The sequence below is a fragment of the Hemiscyllium ocellatum genome, chromosome 12, assembly GCF_020745735.1.
Source record: "Hemiscyllium ocellatum isolate sHemOce1 chromosome 12, sHemOce1.pat.X.cur, whole genome shotgun sequence".
In the NCBI taxonomy this organism is placed as follows: Eukaryota; Metazoa; Chordata; class Chondrichthyes; order Orectolobiformes; family Hemiscylliidae; genus Hemiscyllium; species Hemiscyllium ocellatum.
In genome coordinates this window covers 62299759-62317247 of record NC_083412.1, presented here as the reverse complement: position 1 = coordinate 62317247, position 17489 = coordinate 62299759, and the positions used below count along the sequence as shown (strand labels likewise).

General features: G+C 37.8%; 1 protein-coding gene across 6 annotated transcripts in view; it reads right to left on the bottom strand.

The window, feature by feature from the left end:
• Nucleotides 1–11059: 11059 nt before the first annotated feature.
• The window catches only part of gtf2e1 (general transcription factor IIE, polypeptide 1, alpha), a 53405-nt gene continuing 46975 nt past the window's right edge, over nt 11060–17489 (bottom strand). For all 6 annotated transcript variants that reach the window (XM_060833609.1, XM_060833610.1, XM_060833612.1 and 3 more), the window contains one exon: nt 11060–15358. In XM_060833609.1, the coding sequence (XP_060689592.1) occupies nt 14943–15358 (416 nt within the window). In that variant the 3' untranslated portion in view covers nt 11060–14942. The remainder of the gene's footprint in view (nt 15359–17489) is intronic.

Genomic DNA, 17489 nt, shown 5'->3' with positions numbered 1-17489 from the left:
GAGAAGTAACATGAGTTCTCTGTTCAAGCTCTGAATTCCATCATATTCTTTCTATGGAAAGAGACAAGTAAAAGCACATTCTCCATCAACCACTAGCTTCTCCTTAATATTTAAAAAAAAGCAGCTGTCTGATCCTAGAAGAATACATTTACTACCATTTAATTAGCAGGGATCAAACAGAGATTTGTCTTGCGTCATAATATATTCATTTCTGGATGCCCAGGGTATTATCTGTAGCTCTATCTGCTTTGGATGAACAATCTGAAACAATGAATTACTATAATGATAATCATGATGACAATTAGTATTATTAATGAGGAAGTAAAAGAATGATATGCACGTGTGATTTGCCAAACTAAGATGAACAGAGGGAGTGAAGGACAAAATTGAAGGTTGAATCTGTCAATCCATCAACCAGTCTCAGTTTGACAGGACAGTGCTCCTCCTGTTGAATAATAAGAGATGACGTTTTTTTTTCTAAAATGATTTTCCAGTATTTGTATGTTATGTTTACAGTTTGAACATGATCAATTGGATACTATTCAATCCATTGTGATAAAATTTGAAATGTTGATGATATATCTTTCCACAAAAATGCTGCATTTGTAAAAGTAATAAGCCACCCAAAATAATTCATGTAGCACTTATATAATCCTTAGAGAATATTCATTGAGTTTAAAATGCAATTATGGATACCAATGAAGTTCACAGCAATTACCTAGGAAATTAGTTCATGTATAATGTAGCTCTGTAATTTTTAAAATACAGTATATTTTAATATGGTATAAACATGGTATATAGCTGGAATAAAAATACAACCGTGCTGGAAATAGCAGTTCATCAAAGTAAAATGACCACACAAAGAAACATAAATCACTTAATTTATTTGAAAATCATTTTACTAATAACCATGCTGCTGATGACGTCAATTCCAACCTTCCTTCCCATCCCTCCAGTCTAACCAATAATATTATGTAGTAGCAGGGAGTATGACATTGGCATATTAATCAGTATGGAGTCTTCATATACATTCAAACTAAAAGAATTAGATGTAATAATAAAAAAGGTAGCAATGTTGTGAGAAACTTGACATCGTATGCTAAAGTTGATGGATCTAAGATGGTTTTATTTTGCTAGGAAAATATGTTAAGGTGCATCGAAATTCATTCGGTTCATTTGGGCATTCTTCTAACTGCAAAACGTCAGCAAACTAAAATTTGAATGAATCATTTCACCACGCCATTGATTTTTTTTAAAAAATACATTATTAGCATAATCCTGTATTCTCTGCATCACACTTAGGTCAAAATTAAATCAAATAGATATGCTCTCACTCTGCTCTTTTAGTTTATTTCTTATTAGATTAATAATAGTAACACACTCCTATATAACAGATAAATGGCATTGAGGATTAGTTTGGAGCATAAAAATAGAAAGTAAAACAAACTTAAAATAGACTTCAGACTAAGTAATTCGTAAATAAAACAAATCATTTTTAAACGTTTGCATTTCAAATGAATACCCCTTCATTTTACAAATGTACGAAGATGAAATTAATCAGGTTTCAGTTTTAGTGGTTGATTGTCAAGTATAATTAAAGCATTTCTTGAAACACCATTTAATTTCTTCATCATGTCAATTTTTTTGCTGACTACACATATATACATATATGCATGCACACAGACAAACACACACAGCCAGATACACACACAGACACATTCTTACGTACGTTATAGTTGTTCATCCTTCCTTAACAGTAGACTAATTTCATAATCACTGCTGAACACCCTGGCCATCCCTCAGGACCTAATTTGATACTTGTGGAAGATCAAGTTTCTTCATTTTGCTATATTTATCAAATAATATTAGTAAATTATTTTGTCTATATTTTAGCTTCTTTCTTATTCAAATAAAATCTCAGAAATTAGATTAAAAATTGCTTTTAACTTCCAGGTTTGCTGTCTGTAAAAATACTTCAACATGATTGGCGGCTTGTCCTGCTCAATGCTGATGCCAACCAGGAGACTTCCTCGAGATGGCACCAGATTTAAACTGCTGTTATGAAAGGGAAGTGCATGCCACAGGGATCACTACATTATTGTGGGCAATATTCTTACATACCAGCAACAAGTCTTATTGTTTTAATAAAAGCAAAATTCTGCAGGTGCAGCAATTTGGAAATAAAAACAGAAAATCATGGATAAACTTAGCAGGTCTGGCAGCACCTGTGGAGGAGAATACAGAGTTAATGATTCTTCGAAGGAACTTTTGAAGAAGAGTCATTTTGGACTCAAAATACTGGCCCAGAATAGCATATGGCCAGGAAGTCTTTATGTCAGTGTAAATAGAAGATGCACATAGGGACCCTGAGGAAACCTCATCATAGCAGAATCCGAAGGAATCATCTGAGAAATTCATTTTTCCACTGTCAATTCCCCTAAGCCTGGAATCCTCCAAAAGTCTCCATTTCAATCAGGCAATTCAGAAGATTGCAAAGAAATTAAATAAAACAGTTACTTTGGAAAAGTTAGGCTAATATTCCTAACACATATTCCAACACTGCATAACTATTCAAAGACCCTATGCTTACCTCACACACCCAAAATTAAACCACCCTCACATCCCTTACACCCTCCAGACCCCGACACAACATACTGCAGAACTTGGCCCCATTCTGCCCTACCCCTTTCCCCTGCTAGTACGCTCAACCCAACACCCCTTCTCCCACTTCCTGATACACTCCCATTCTGGACCGATTCCCCTTCTCTCCTACCAGAGCCAACCATCCCTTTCCTCCACTGAACTGGGCCAGATCACTGCTTCCAGCTGGGCCTCCACGCCATTCCCCAACCCCCACCGAACTGACCCAACTCAAACCTTCTCAGCATGTTGTCTTCAATTGCTACAGTTGACTTCCCCAAGGTGGTCACTGCCCACGAAGTGTACACTAAGATGCTTGTGGCAGCTGTCCACGATAAAGGAACAGGGAACAAGCAGAGTCTCCTAGTCCCTGCTCAGACCTTCATGCTAGGAATCGGTACTGTCTCTTTTTTAATTCTCCAGCCTAGTAAAATAGGAAACAGCAGAGAAGTAAAGTGAGATTAGAAATTAATCAGATGTTGATGCAAATTAGCCCCTTGATTTGTTCTTCTATATTATTTCCACTAGCAGGTAGCACGTGGACGACACCAAGCAATTTTTATTGTTCCTTAACTCTAGCCAAATTAATTCTGTTCTTGAACCTTCCAAAGCATCCTCTTTCTCCAGTATTGCAATGCTCTTCTTAACCAATAACATTATTCTTGTCTTCCTTTGCTGAACGCCCTGTAACCAGGAATATTTAACATCCAGTCCTGCCATTCTTTCAGCATAGAATTAAAGCTGGAGTCATGCAAAAGACTTATTTCTAGTAAACTAGATATTAAATATCTTCCCGCTGCAGATGTTAAGTAGTAATTGAATGCATATAAATATAATCTAGATATGACAGATTCCAATTTGAAGGAATCGGGCTTGAAAAGATATATTTATTAATCTCATAGAGGGTAACCTTAACTAAACTAATGTGACAGTTGAACGACTACTGCTCTTTTCACAGCCAAACAGTATCTTGAATGGCTTCCAAAATCCATTGTATCTTTTTTTGTGGAGAATTTCTTCGTGTTTTCCTTTGTAGCAATTTATCTGTAATAAGATTGCTGCAGTGAAATAAATCATTCTTGTCAACCCTAAGATAAGATTTGTTAAATTTTAAAATTAAACCCAAGGAAAAAAATAAGGAGAAAATAACAATGTTGTACAATTTTCCAAAAAGAAAGCATAAAATATGATGCTAGTGACTGTGCATTATAGGCTTGATAGATTCACAATCATAAAATCTAGATTATGTTCTGTAATCTTCTCAATTTTTTTATCTAACATATATTGCAGCATTATCAGGTTATATTTCATGTTCAGTTTTGTTTATAGGATTATTTTGACTTCATTTACAATCAAGGCCTGGTGCAAATAATAAAAAAACTAGTTCATCCCGTTTGAACAGTTTTAAACATTTTGATTTTATTTAAATTTAAAGAAAGCTTGTTAATTTGAAATAAAGCATGAGCGCAAATTAGGAAATATTTGTTAGTTATTCATAAATTATTTCTGAAATATTTGTAAACAAAGGAAAATGTTGCCCTCTTCGTTGTGCTTACATTTAAATCCTACAGGCTAATTCATACCAGAAATTGGCTGTCATTTTTGGTGAGTTTCATAAAGAGTTTTCACTACGGAGCCTGGCAAGTTTTCTTACACTATCTTCCCAGACTCTCCTAATCGAATTCTCCCACACACCACAGGCAGAAATATTGACCCTTGCCAAAACCTCCCAGGTTTCTGGCACATCTGTTATCTTTAATGGCCAGCCACACACTTGGTCAAGCTCTGGCAGTCTGCAGTTATCCTTCACAGTTCCTGTCAATTCCCCCAGAAATATCAGAGGGAAACTGGCACCATGCTTTGCTGATGGGGTCCTGGAGGTTTTGGTGGATGGGAATTGCATGCAGTCACTACCCATAGAGCGTGCCCTGAAATGTTTGTGCCCGGTGTCTAAGGTGAAGAGCCAGAGGAGGAAGCAGTGAGCTGGAGCTGCCAGGTACCTGCTCTGACCATCATGTTGGGAATTGTCACTGTTTAATAGGTGGGATATTGGGGAAACTGGATATAAATAAGGAGAGTTGACATAATAATGAGGGCATTCATGCCTACAGATAGGTCTCTCTCCGTTCACTAGGAAGAGCCTTGCTACGTCATTCAACACTTGATTGGAAAATGGGACGATTTGTTCTCAATATCAGGAACCTCCTTAATCTGATCTCACATGATTCTCCCAACATTGACATCATTTCCCATATTGTACAGTGGCTTGGAAGATGCTATCCTACGTAACCAAGCATATATCAATCTAAGTGTCCTGGCCTAGATTTTCCTGCATATTTGCTCTTGCAGACTTGTGTAATTGGATCACAAAGCAAATTCATGTCTAAAAGACTACTAAAACTTTGGCCAACATAATTTATGTGCAAAACCAAAACATGCCCCAGTCTCCTTGATCTCTTCTGTTGTCACATGGCAGCTCTCTTGCCTCTTTGTTAGATCATGGAGGATTTAAGTCACACTCCAGACCCTTGAGCATGAAATTTATGATGGAACCATATTGTGGTACTGTTGACAAATTGTATGTTTAACTGACGCCCTACCCACTCCCGTAGGATGTTAAAAAGATCGCATGCCACTATTTTGAAGAAGATGAGGGTAGTTTTTCTTGGTGTCATGGCCAATAATTATCCCTGAATCAATCTCACAAAGAACCAGATTATCTAATCATTACTATTTTCAATTTGTGTAAGCCTGATATACCTGTAGACAAATTAGTTGCTGTTGTTTTCCTACATTATGCCAATATCTAAACTTATTTGTCTGTAAAGCACTTTGAGATTGCAAAAGGCACTTCGTAAATGAAAGGCTTATTCCTTTTAAATTTATCATTATCATATTCATCATTTCCACTCCCTGAATACATCTCTGCTGATAATAATAGTCCCACCCCCAAGGTAAGACCTTTTCTAGGCAGATTTCCTGCAGCTGCACTTGCCCAGTGGTATGCTTCAAGTTACAACCACATTTTCAACAACAAAATGAATGTCACCATGACCTCAACTTTTATGGTCAGGATCACTTCAGGAATCCAAGCAGAATTAATTAAGGAGCAGTGATGGGCTACATTTATCAGATAATTAATATTCTTTTTCATAGGCTTGGGGATATCATCAGGTTTAAAAAGCCTGCAATGAGAAAAAAAGCACCTCCTTGAACCTAAATTGTTGCCCCCACCAATTTGTACAACAGTATGTGCTTCCAAATGGAGGATTTTCATGTACTCACTGGTGAATTGCCCATGACCTTGCTGACAATTAATCAGAGGAAATAGTTTGTCCTCTGTGTTGTTCTCAAAGGCTGAGGGAGTTAACAATGCCAAATAAAATAATAGTGTCTTCCTGTAGAGCACTGCCCATTGATATAAATGTACAGGGGTGTTGCAGTATCACGAACTCAAGGATTTTAATACATATAATTCTGTATAATTGCTGTGGGTGAGTCAGCAGACATGCTGTTTCATAATAATGGGACAATTGAGGAGATATGTCACAAAATGCAAAATGATTTATTGATTATGGTGATTGAATACATCAAATTCTGCTGTTGTAACATGGACTGCCAAGATTTCTATTGATATTTTGGGCAATTAGTTTGTCAACTGCTCATTGTTGTCTTTTCTGCCCTTTACTCTGCTGAAAGGTGATGGGTGCCTTCATGATGTGGCCAGGAAAGAAGCCACTGAAGGCTACAATGAATTGTGGGGAAATGAATGACTCATCTGCCTTGTTTCAAATCATCCCTTAGTCCCATTGCTTTCCTTACTCCTTCAAGTTTACACTCATTCCTCACATTCCTACCAATACACTACATTTTTGCTACATTTTCTAAATCCCATCATTAACCAACATTTTCCCCTTTGATCTACCCACTATTTTCTTCTCAGAATCACTGAATTGTTATACTGCAGAAGGAGGCCATTTAGTCCACCATATATGCAACTACGAATGAGCACTCTGACTTCATACCATTCTCCTGCCTTTTCCCCATAAATCTGAATACTGTTTCTATTTAGATAATTATCTCATACCCTCTTGAATGCCTCAATTGAACTTGCCTCCACCACACCTCCAGCAGTGTGCTCTAGATCCTGACTACTCTGTGTGAAAAAGATGTTCTCATATCATGTTTGCTTCTTTCACAAGTTACTATGGATTTGGGCCTTCTCAATCTATCATTTCAAGAGGGAACAGTATCGCCCTGGCAGTGTAGATTCGAATCTAATCTAATCTACACTGTCCAGCATCCTCATAATTTTGAAAACTTTTGTTCATGGGATGTGTATTTATTACCTATCCCTAATTGCCATAAGGCAGAGTCAACCAAATAGCTGTAGGTCTGGAGTCACATTAAGACCAATCCAGGTAAGAACAGCATTTTTCCTTCCCTAAAGGATATTAGTGAACCAGGTGAGTTCTTTAATAACGAACAATAATGTTTTTATGGTCGTCAGTAGATTTTTATTAATTTCAAATTTCATCATCTGCCATGTAGGATTCAAAGCCATCTTTTCAGAACATTAACCAGGGGTTCTGGGTTAATAGTCCAATGACTATGCCACTGCCTCCCCCAAAATCTACCTTCATAACTGATGTTTTTCATCCCTGGAATTTTGTTTCATTGTCATTCATCTCACCCTTAGCTTTTCAGTTACCAATCCAGCTACAATAATGAATTGTAAGTCTCTGCCAAGACCTGCAGTTTCATCCATTTTAAGTAGTCAATTTTTGTTATTGTTCTGAGTTCTGGACTTTGGTCACTGCACAAAGATGTAGGTAAGGGAGGGCGGTGATAGGGTGTTATTTTGTTAGACTTACTCCAACTGTCCTGCCAAACCTTCAGTGAGGGTTTGCTTTTGCAATAAGCAGGCTTCCTGCCAAAGTTAGAGCAGTGGAGTATAAGGTCCAAGCAATTTCAACCAGCAAAAGGATGAAACTCTAATTATCTTTAGCTGGCCTGACCTCATTCCACCATTTGAGTTAATTCAAATACTCAGGCTGTCAGAATTTGTAGATTTTGTTAGTTTCTCCAGTGTAGAATTGATCGATCTTAACAAGAGCAAGTATTAGCGGGTTTTGAGAAGATTCATACCTCAGGTTGAGGTTTTGGATGTGGGTTTGCTCGCTGAGCTTGAGGGTTCATTTCCAGACATTTCGTCACCCTACTAGGTAACATCTTCAGTGGGCCTCAGGCGAAGCATTGCTGAAAATTCCTGCTTTCTATTTATATGTTTGGGTTTCTTTGGGTTGGCGATGTCATTTCCTGTGGTGGAAGAGTGTCTCATCTTCCACCTAGGAACTCTCCAACCACACAGGATGAATGTAGATTTCTCCAGCTTCCTCATTTCCCCTCCCCCACCTTATCTCAGTCCCAAACCCCGGATTCAGCACCGCCCTCTTGACCTTCAATCTTCTTCCCGACCTCTCCACCTCCACCCCCTCTCCGGCCTATCACCCTCACCTCCTTCCACCTATCGTATTTCGAGCGCCCCGCCTCCAAATCCCCTCCCCCTTACCTTTTACCTCTGCCTGCCTGCCACACCAGCCTCATTCCTGAAGAAGGGATTATGCCCAAAACATCGATTCACCTGCTCCTCGGATGCTGCCTGGCCTGCTGTGTTTTTCCAGCATTACATTTTTCAACCTAAGACAAAGAGTCTTGTCCTACTCCTTTTAAAAAAATCTTCTTCTGTTTTATGTCAATCCTCTATTCATCTACTCACACTAGAGACCATTAAGTATTTTTCTATCTCTGCCATTGTAAGCGATGATTTGCAATCTCATTATACCAAATTCTTTCTTCAAACTATTCACCATCATACTTGATAATCTGCCATCTAGTTTTGCTAGGAATGATGCACATTATGTATTAATATTACCACTTCTACTACCCTAGCATATTTATTAAGGCTGGTGAGGAACAAATTAGAATGCATGAATTGTTGTTTAATGGTCAGTCAATATTCGATAACCATCCTAATTTTACAAGAAGGAACCAGCATGTCAATCTCTTCTATTTAACAACAGATTCAATGTGACATGAGAATTGGATCACCGGGGATTAAAAGACCTGAAAACAGATCACACTATGCTCCAATGTCATTGGAAAGGTGTCTTCAGAAACATGCAAAACAGATGGATAAATTTAGAAATTAAAAATAAAATGTTCACCCTAAAAGTATATTAGAGATGAGAACTGACTTGTATACAGAGGAACCTCGATTATCCGAACAACATGATCAAGCACTATTTTGTTTGAATAATTGATTATTCGGTCAATCGATTCAATGCCTTTCCTCTGGGGTTCGGAGTTTTCTATTAAGTCTGCTCCCCGTTCAGGACACTAGCAGCAGCACAGCGCACGTGAGACACCGTCCCCCGCCCACCCCCAAAACCACCTCCATCTACCCCCACCCCCATCTTCTTCGACTCCGCTCCCTCTCCAGTACAGCTGAACTGGACACCAAGACTGCTGCTGCTGCTACCTTTTGGGGGGAATGAGTTTCCAAATAGTGCACACGCACCCACACACAACGTTTTACTGCAATTGTTTGACGTGCCACCTTTGCCCTGTACAGGAAAATGTTGGACAGATTATCTGGGGAAGGGCTTTTAGGGTACATGCTTGTGTAGAACTCCAGGGAAAGTGTGGGGGGAGAGGGAAAGAGTGAGCAAGAGCGAGTGTGTGTGTGTGCGCGCGCGCGCGCGTGCGTGCGGTCAGGTCAGTCATTTAGAGACAGTGTCTGTGCTCCCATCAGTCCAGGACTGTTCTTGGCAGCACTTTTAATCACTGTGAACAAAAGACGCGACCAGTGTTGGACACACATCTTTAATGTAATGTTTCTGGCGGGACCTCAAGATCTCCTTTGGATAATCCAATTTTAGGATAATTGGTATTTGGATAATCGAGGTTCTTCTGTACTTCAAACAATAAAAGGAATAGATATAGTGATTAATCTAAAACAGAATGGCAACATCAAACTACAACTCAGCAATCAAAGGAATTTTTGCACTCCGAATTATCAAATGGAATAACTGATCATTCTTTAAGTTATTTCCTTTCTAGCATGGAAGATCTGCTGCCAAGAAACTACTGAACTCAAAGATTGCTTGCTGTTCCCTCGATGGAAGCTTTACCAACCTAAAAAGTGTCTTTGTGTTCAACAGTGTAAATGTATGTAAAACAATAATGAACAAAACCTTGGAAGATAGTAAAAGCTTACAACTGTCAGAGCTTACAACCTATAGAGGGATCACACCATCATTAGCTGCAGCAGATCAATTAATGACATTTGCCATCAATTGTACTTGCTTTTCTGTTTTTGGACTATGTAACTTTCTGCATAGCAAATTTTTGGAAGTGCAGTATTTAACATGAATACATTGTTAAAATGGTTCTTAGAAAACAATATTTGCTATTTCAATCTATGTTGATTTTAGTTCAGATTGATGGCGCAAATGTAGCAACTTCATATTTTCAATGCACGGTGATGGAAGACGCAATTTTAATCAAGCTGATGGGGGAGTGGTGCATCTCAGTCAGAAACTTTTAGATATTCGAATTTAAATAGACATTTGGCCGGTTAAGATTCATTAGTGTTTTGAGAGCAAATTATGACCTATTATATTCTTGTTCTAATCACTGAATGCTGTATCCTAAATTCAGACAAATTTCAAAGTCTAAAAGCTTTCTAACTGAAGCTAACTTAATTTAATTTGCAAGGTTTTACATTTTCAGGGTATAGTAAGAATGATCTGTTCGTCATCTGTACTGCCAGTGACCCCAGTAGGCAAAAATCATGGTTAATTTCCTACTACTTCCTCACAAACTACTTTCAGTTGTTGAACTGCATCTCATTTGATCCTGAGCATTTCAATTACCTTCCCATTAATAGTTTCCTCAGTAAAGCTTTTATTAGTCGAGTTCTTTCTTTTGCATACAAAAGTCACTCAAGATTTCTTTCTCATGCCTATCAATACAGAGCCAAAGAATTTGCTTTTGCTCCACATATGTTGCCAAACCACACAGTTTTTCTAGCACTTTATTATACTGCTTTTTTTCTTTTCTACCATATCAATCTCACTAAATTTATTTTCAACACACCAAGTCTCTTTAAAAAGATTTCTTATATCATTACTTTGTCTAAGATTCTCCCCCCTCATGCAGGATCTCCCTACTCCTACTTGTATATTATGAAACTTGTCAAAACTCTTTTTGTATTACTTGAAAACAGTTTTAATTCAGCAAAAAAAGACAGGTGAAATGAGATTTTATCCAAAATAATTACTGACACAATAACATAATGCAAAACTTTTATTTCCAAATAAAACTGAACAGAAAGCACCAAGTATAATACACTGGTTATGGTTTTGGTTCCAAAAGGATATTTTCTTAAATAGAACAATTTTATTTCTAACTGTGGATAATTCACCACTTTTGAGAGACAATGTTAAACTGAGTATGAATTTATTAATGATATTGGACACAAGGCGAAGTTAGGCAGTCTTTTTCAAATGAGTCCTTTACTTATAAGCATGAGAATGCACAGTGTTTTAGTATGTATCCTTTCCTCCATAATCTAGTATACTTGAAACAATGATTTTGTATATAGAGGAAGCTAGATAACAGAACAAATCTTCTGGCTTACACATCAAGAAAAAAAACCACACACCTGAATTTCTAAATAAATTTTCAATACTCGTGGATCCATGTACATCTATAATGGTAAATCATCTTTATGCACAGGACTAAGCACAACTGATTGATTTGTGCTCTAATGCTGGTTGAGAAAAATAGAGAAGTCACGTTTGAGAGAATCTGAAACCCTAATTCTAGTTCCATCTCCATTGATGCAGCTAGACCTGTTGAGTATTTCCAACATTCTTTCTGTCAGGATGCACGTCCAGTGATGGAGGCCAAGTGCTTTTCATTTTTTATATCAGGAAGGAAGTCAAAAATATGCCTTTATGATTTTAAAACCAGCTTGCATTTATTCATTTGATAGTATGGTACAATCTAAAATTGTAATAAGTGATATTTGTACACTGTATGCAGAGTATTAGGGATAATTTTTATTGGAATGAGACTAAGGCATTCAATTTGGCCGCATAAAAAAAATTCAATTGATTTTGTGACGTGTATTTAATTTGTGTAAAATCCACGACTGCAGTAAAAAGCAGCAATTGACTTTGTCATTGCAGTACTTGATATTTGCCACTGGATGCTGCTAGTAGGTTATTTACCTACTCCAGCACAAATTTTCCAGTGCCCATCAGACCTGCCTGGATTCTTGATTCTTGCCTGGTCTAAATTCCTTTCCCTCAAGAATGTAGACCTGAGGCATTGATCAATTAATTGAATAACTGCTATGATCAGCAATTCTTATTACAGTTTATATTCCCTTTACGCATTAAGGTCATAATTAGAATAGCACTAAAGGACTATTTCAAGTACTTTTGCACACCAGTGACAGAAACATAGAAAATTCGCAATGGAGGCGATTAGTCCATAGATGTCAATAGTGGAAAACTAACTCCAAAAAGTAATTTCTGTGAGAAAGAATGAGTAATTCAGTCATATCCAATTAAATACAAATATACGACACAAAAGGGTTATTTAATTCAAAACAAATTTAATCATAAGTGAATTTGACTTAAGCTGTTGAATTAACAGGATAATTACCACCCTTCATATCTAAAATTTATGACAAATGGAAACAATAACTGTTGTCCGCAAATCAGACTGTAGACACCCGTACAATAAATATTGCATTGCTAACAGCACTTAACAGTGGCTAGTTCATGCATGAAAAGAACATACAGTTCACTGCACAGGTGTAACATTTCATAAGATCAGAAAAGAATGTTCCCTTGCCATCAAGCGAGAGTTTCTTCAAAATTGGCAGAAATGGCATCAATGCCTTTTTATGACTGTCATACGTCATAAGACAAAGTGCATTACCAGCTTCAGAAAATGACCTAATATTACACAGAAATTAAATTGTGTAGAATAAATGATACAAAAACAGATAGTAGGGTGCTAATTTGAAGATTCAGGTTACATCACTACTCCAGGATTTAAAAAAGTTTAGTTTTAACCTGAACCTTCTAAATTAGATTACAGCATTGGAATCTATCTTACGTATTCACTGGGCTGACAAACAGTAATAAAAATACACTGCATGATAAGACAATACTCTTTATGATACGTCATCTCCTCCCCGTTAGAAAAGCTTTTTTAAATGTTAATGAAACAGTTATGACTTGGCAAATACATCCTCTAGTTTTCCATTGTGTATATTTCCATTATCCTCATTTGTTTCACTCAAACCAGTGTAGATTTCTAGAGATGGAAGGTTAAGAGTTGATGAGATTTCCTTTCATTTTTAATAGGCTGTCACACTAACCTGGCTGCAGGACCAAAATGCAGATCTGCAATTACAATATCTGTCTGATATTCAAAAAGATTTCCCAGGAACATGGTACGTGTAGCTATGGGCTATAATGAGTTTTGAAAGGACTTGTGTTACATTGACTCCGATTTAAATGAAAACAAGAGGGAACACACAAATGAAGGTTAAGGCTACATTTCACTCTCTGTAACAGAAAAATTAGAATAGCTAAAACAATAGCAAAATACTGCAGGTGTTGGAAATCTGAAATTAAATGCATAAAATGCTGATAACGCTCAGTAGGTTAGACAGCAAAGAGAAAAACAAAGTTAATGTGCGAGATTTATTTCTTTTCTCCAAAGATGCTGCCTGATCAGAGTATTTCCAGCATTGCGTTTACAGTATTTAAATCTGTTAAAACTATTTTAAAAATTAACTTTACACTAATCATCTGCTGCATAGATACCAAGAGAATAAAACTGAACTATTTTCAAACATAAAATGAAGTTCTGCCGCTGGAGCTTGAGAAAGCAAAACACATTTAAGACTACTTTCTCACAGACTAAGAATTTAAACTTTGTCCCTGATACTTATGACAGAGTCATAATGGTTTGGCACTTGTCCAGCTGATTTTAAACTGCACTACTCTATACTTATTACACTTAAAATATTTTCGTTTCAAATAAAAGCTACTAATTTCACTAAGATTCAAACAAAATCATGTGATCAATTCTTTTTTTGAAGGTGATAACTTCTAGTGGTAACATTTCACTAGAAGTTCACTAAGTATCCGCACCTTGACACTGAATACTTGCAGCTGTCTGACCACAGAGGACATTTCAACTGGTAGTAATCCTCACCTGTCACCTAGATGTACACACTTTGAGTAGAGACAACTGAGTAGGGATCAGAAGCAAAAGCGTTAGCTGGTTTTCAGATAATTAAGCTGGGGCTCTGCAGCTAATTAAGCATCTTACCTACTGTTCCAGCTGAGATCAACTAACTCAGCAACAGGTGACAATTCAATCTGGAACATTTCTGTTCTGCATGGCAAGAGGATACTGAACCACAGGAGCAACTAGATTTAATGAAATATTTTATAAATTCAATCTATATTTGCTTTACCTGCAAATATCAGAAATACAACTAACTTACAGTTCCTCTGCAGTGATATAGTTCACCCAGTTTTTACAAGTCTCTATGTTTTTAACATTTGCAATAAGCAAGACTAAGAGCAAAGTATTCTTTAAAAAGAACCAAACACAAATCTTGTACCATGGGACACATATTTCATTTGATTCTATGATTTACTGCTGTGTTTGGTAGTTCAAGCTACTGATTTCTAACCAACAGGTTCCAAGCTTGAATCCCATTGCTGCTCAACATTTATAATTTGCCCGTTGTCACAGATGGACAAGTTCTATTGGTAATTATTCATAAAGCTTGATGAAGCACAAGGGGGGCATGTTTCCACCTGGCAAGGGCCAGTCCACTATCCAACAAAACATTTTTTGTTAGTTGAACAGGACATATCATTGCCTCATTCAATTATTTTAGCTCAAATGGGTTTCATTAATTTAAGTGTCACCTAGAAAGGAGGGAACAATGCAATAAAAACAAGAATCCTGTGAAATCCATAGCTTTAAAAATTATCAGGCACTGCGGCCTTTTAATCTCTTAAAAATAATACTTATGATTTGAAATACTTCCAAAATCCAGCCTGTAATTTTGTTTGGAAAGCAATGCTATCTCATAACAATTTGGCAGATACAATTAAACTTATTGAAACACTGACTAGTAAAACCTTAAAATCTACAATGATGATTTTAAAAATGTTATTGTATTATGACAATGGTCAGTCATACATCTCCTGGAACATTCTTTGCCCCATGGCAATATATACCTCTTTCTCTTCAGCAGTCATCTGTGTCACTAGCTCAACGCACTGGCTGACCTGACTATATGAATATGGCTGACCTGCTACCATCACAATTGGCTCATCCTCCACTTCTTCAAATTCTTCATCCTCTTCTGCTGCTGCCGCTGGGAATGACACTGTAGGTGCCTGTGGTCGAGGTGATTCATCCTCTGATTCACTAGTATCACTCTCTGAATCACTGGCATTTGAAGTTGGGATTGCAGCAGTTGCAGCCACAGTTGCAGACGTACTCTTCTTTTCATGGATGAGCAAGGTTTGCATGACTTCTTCGTTTGCTTCCAATGGATTCCCTTTTCCCTCACGGTCATGGTATGACTCAACATCGTTATTACCTACAATACACATAGCAGTGAAAAAGTGTTTATAAAAATGGCTTTCCAAAAAGGTAATTCCACACAGTTCATTTACACCTTTAGCAACAGTCCAAATATGAATAGCATGACTACAGCTGCTTATAAACTTTAAAGATAACGACAGGGCAAATATGTAGCATTAATGAGCTGGCAGTCTTTTCTTTCTCATTTAGATAGTTCTGGCTTAATCTCTCCCAGGGTGGTCCAAAGTGCTGCTCTATTAAAGTCAATGAGCTGCTCCAAAATGTTCACGTCCTCACCAACACACTGCTTTACCAGAGCAGTGAGATGACAGAGAGAAAAGAACAGCTACACCAGTGTCGATGATAAAAATAAAGTTGACAAAAATCAATAGAAGGTAATAAATAGAAAATAAATTACTTATTTTTAAAAGGAGAATTTCAATCTTCCTCTCAAACATATTTTCTAATCAATCTTTTCAGACATGTTATGATGCACTGCTGGAGCAGATGGGACTTGGGCCCAGAGTAGGGCCACAATCGTTGTGCCACAAGACCACTCTTCCCCTGCCTAGTTTAGCTATTTTCTAATCAGGCTGAAGAGATGCTATTACCCGCCTATGCAGCAGGTGACTCAGCTGCTATATTCAAGAGTATTCTACATATGGCTATAATTTTAAACAATTTTGGGCAAACTGATCATGTTCAGCATAATTTATTAGCAAATGCAAATCTTAGGAGCTAAACAATAGCCTCAACATTTGCGGAGTGCAAAATGATGAGTCTACCACTTAGAAATGGGAACACAGCTTAGTAATGTGCAGCATTGTTTGTATCTCCACAAGGTCAGAAATCTCACAACACCAGGTTATAGTCCAACAGGCTTATTTGAAATCACAAGCTTTCGGAGCACTGTTCCTTTGTCAGGTAGTGAAGAAAAGCACACAGACACAGAATTTATAGGCAGAGAGATCAGTGTCAACAGCTGAATAGCAAGTGAAGGGATGACCGTAATCCGATTAATTAAGGCAGCGAGATAATTACTAAAAATTAAAAATAAGGCGGTGCTGGAGACAAACCAAATGGCTGGAATAACATGATAGGCATAAGAGTTGTATACCGATGGTCTAGCCAAAATAATAAGTAATCCAAACAAACTGTATAAACTGAATAAGGCAGGGAGATAAGTTATCAAGGTGATGGTGTCAAAACAGGACAGTAAGGAAGATTTTACAGATACAGAACAGTATGGTGGGGTTACATGTAGCCAGACATGAACCCAAGATTACAACTGAGTGGGCTCATAGGTATGGATCTTAGCTATCGGTTTCTGCTTGGCAATTCTACGTTGTTGTGTATCTCAAAGGCTGCCTCAGAGGAGACTGACCCAAAGAACAGAGGCTGCATAGCCTTGAATGCTGAAGTGCTCCCTAACTGGAAGAGAACATCCCTGTCTGGTGATTGTTGTGCGGTGTCCATTCATCTGTTGTCACAGCATCTGCATGGCCTTAGGGTATCCTTGCCTGCAGCGCATGACGTAGACAACACTGGCTGAGTCACTTGAGTATCTGCTGTGTATGTGGTGGGTGGTGTTCCCACATGTTATGGCAGTATCCGTATTGATGATCTGACGTCTTGCGGAGATTGCCGTGGCAGGGTTGCTTGGTGTTGTGGTCAATGTTGTCCTGAAGGCTGGGTAGTTTGCTATGAACAATAGTCTGTTTAAGTTTAGCGGCTGTTTGAGGATGAGAAGTGGAGATGCATGGATGCTCTTGGAGAGATATTCATAGTCGTCAATAATATATTGAAAGCAGCGAAGAAAATGGCATAGTTTATCTGCTGTGAGGGAATACTGGACGGTCATGTCCTGTGTCTGTCTTCTGAGGAGGTAGTGCAGTTTTTCGCTATGGCATGTCGGAACAGTCAACTGATGAGTTGAGCATCATATCTTGATCTTATGACAGTGCCTTTCAGCATCTTTAGGTGTCCATCGCGTTCCTCCTTGTCTGAGCAGATTCTGTGTACCTCCAGGACTTGACAGGAGGGGATGGCTTCTTTAACATGTTTAGGATGGAAGCTGGAGAAGTGCAACATCGTGAGGTTATCTGTTGGCTTACGGGCATCCTGGGACCCTGTGTGAGAACCTCTCT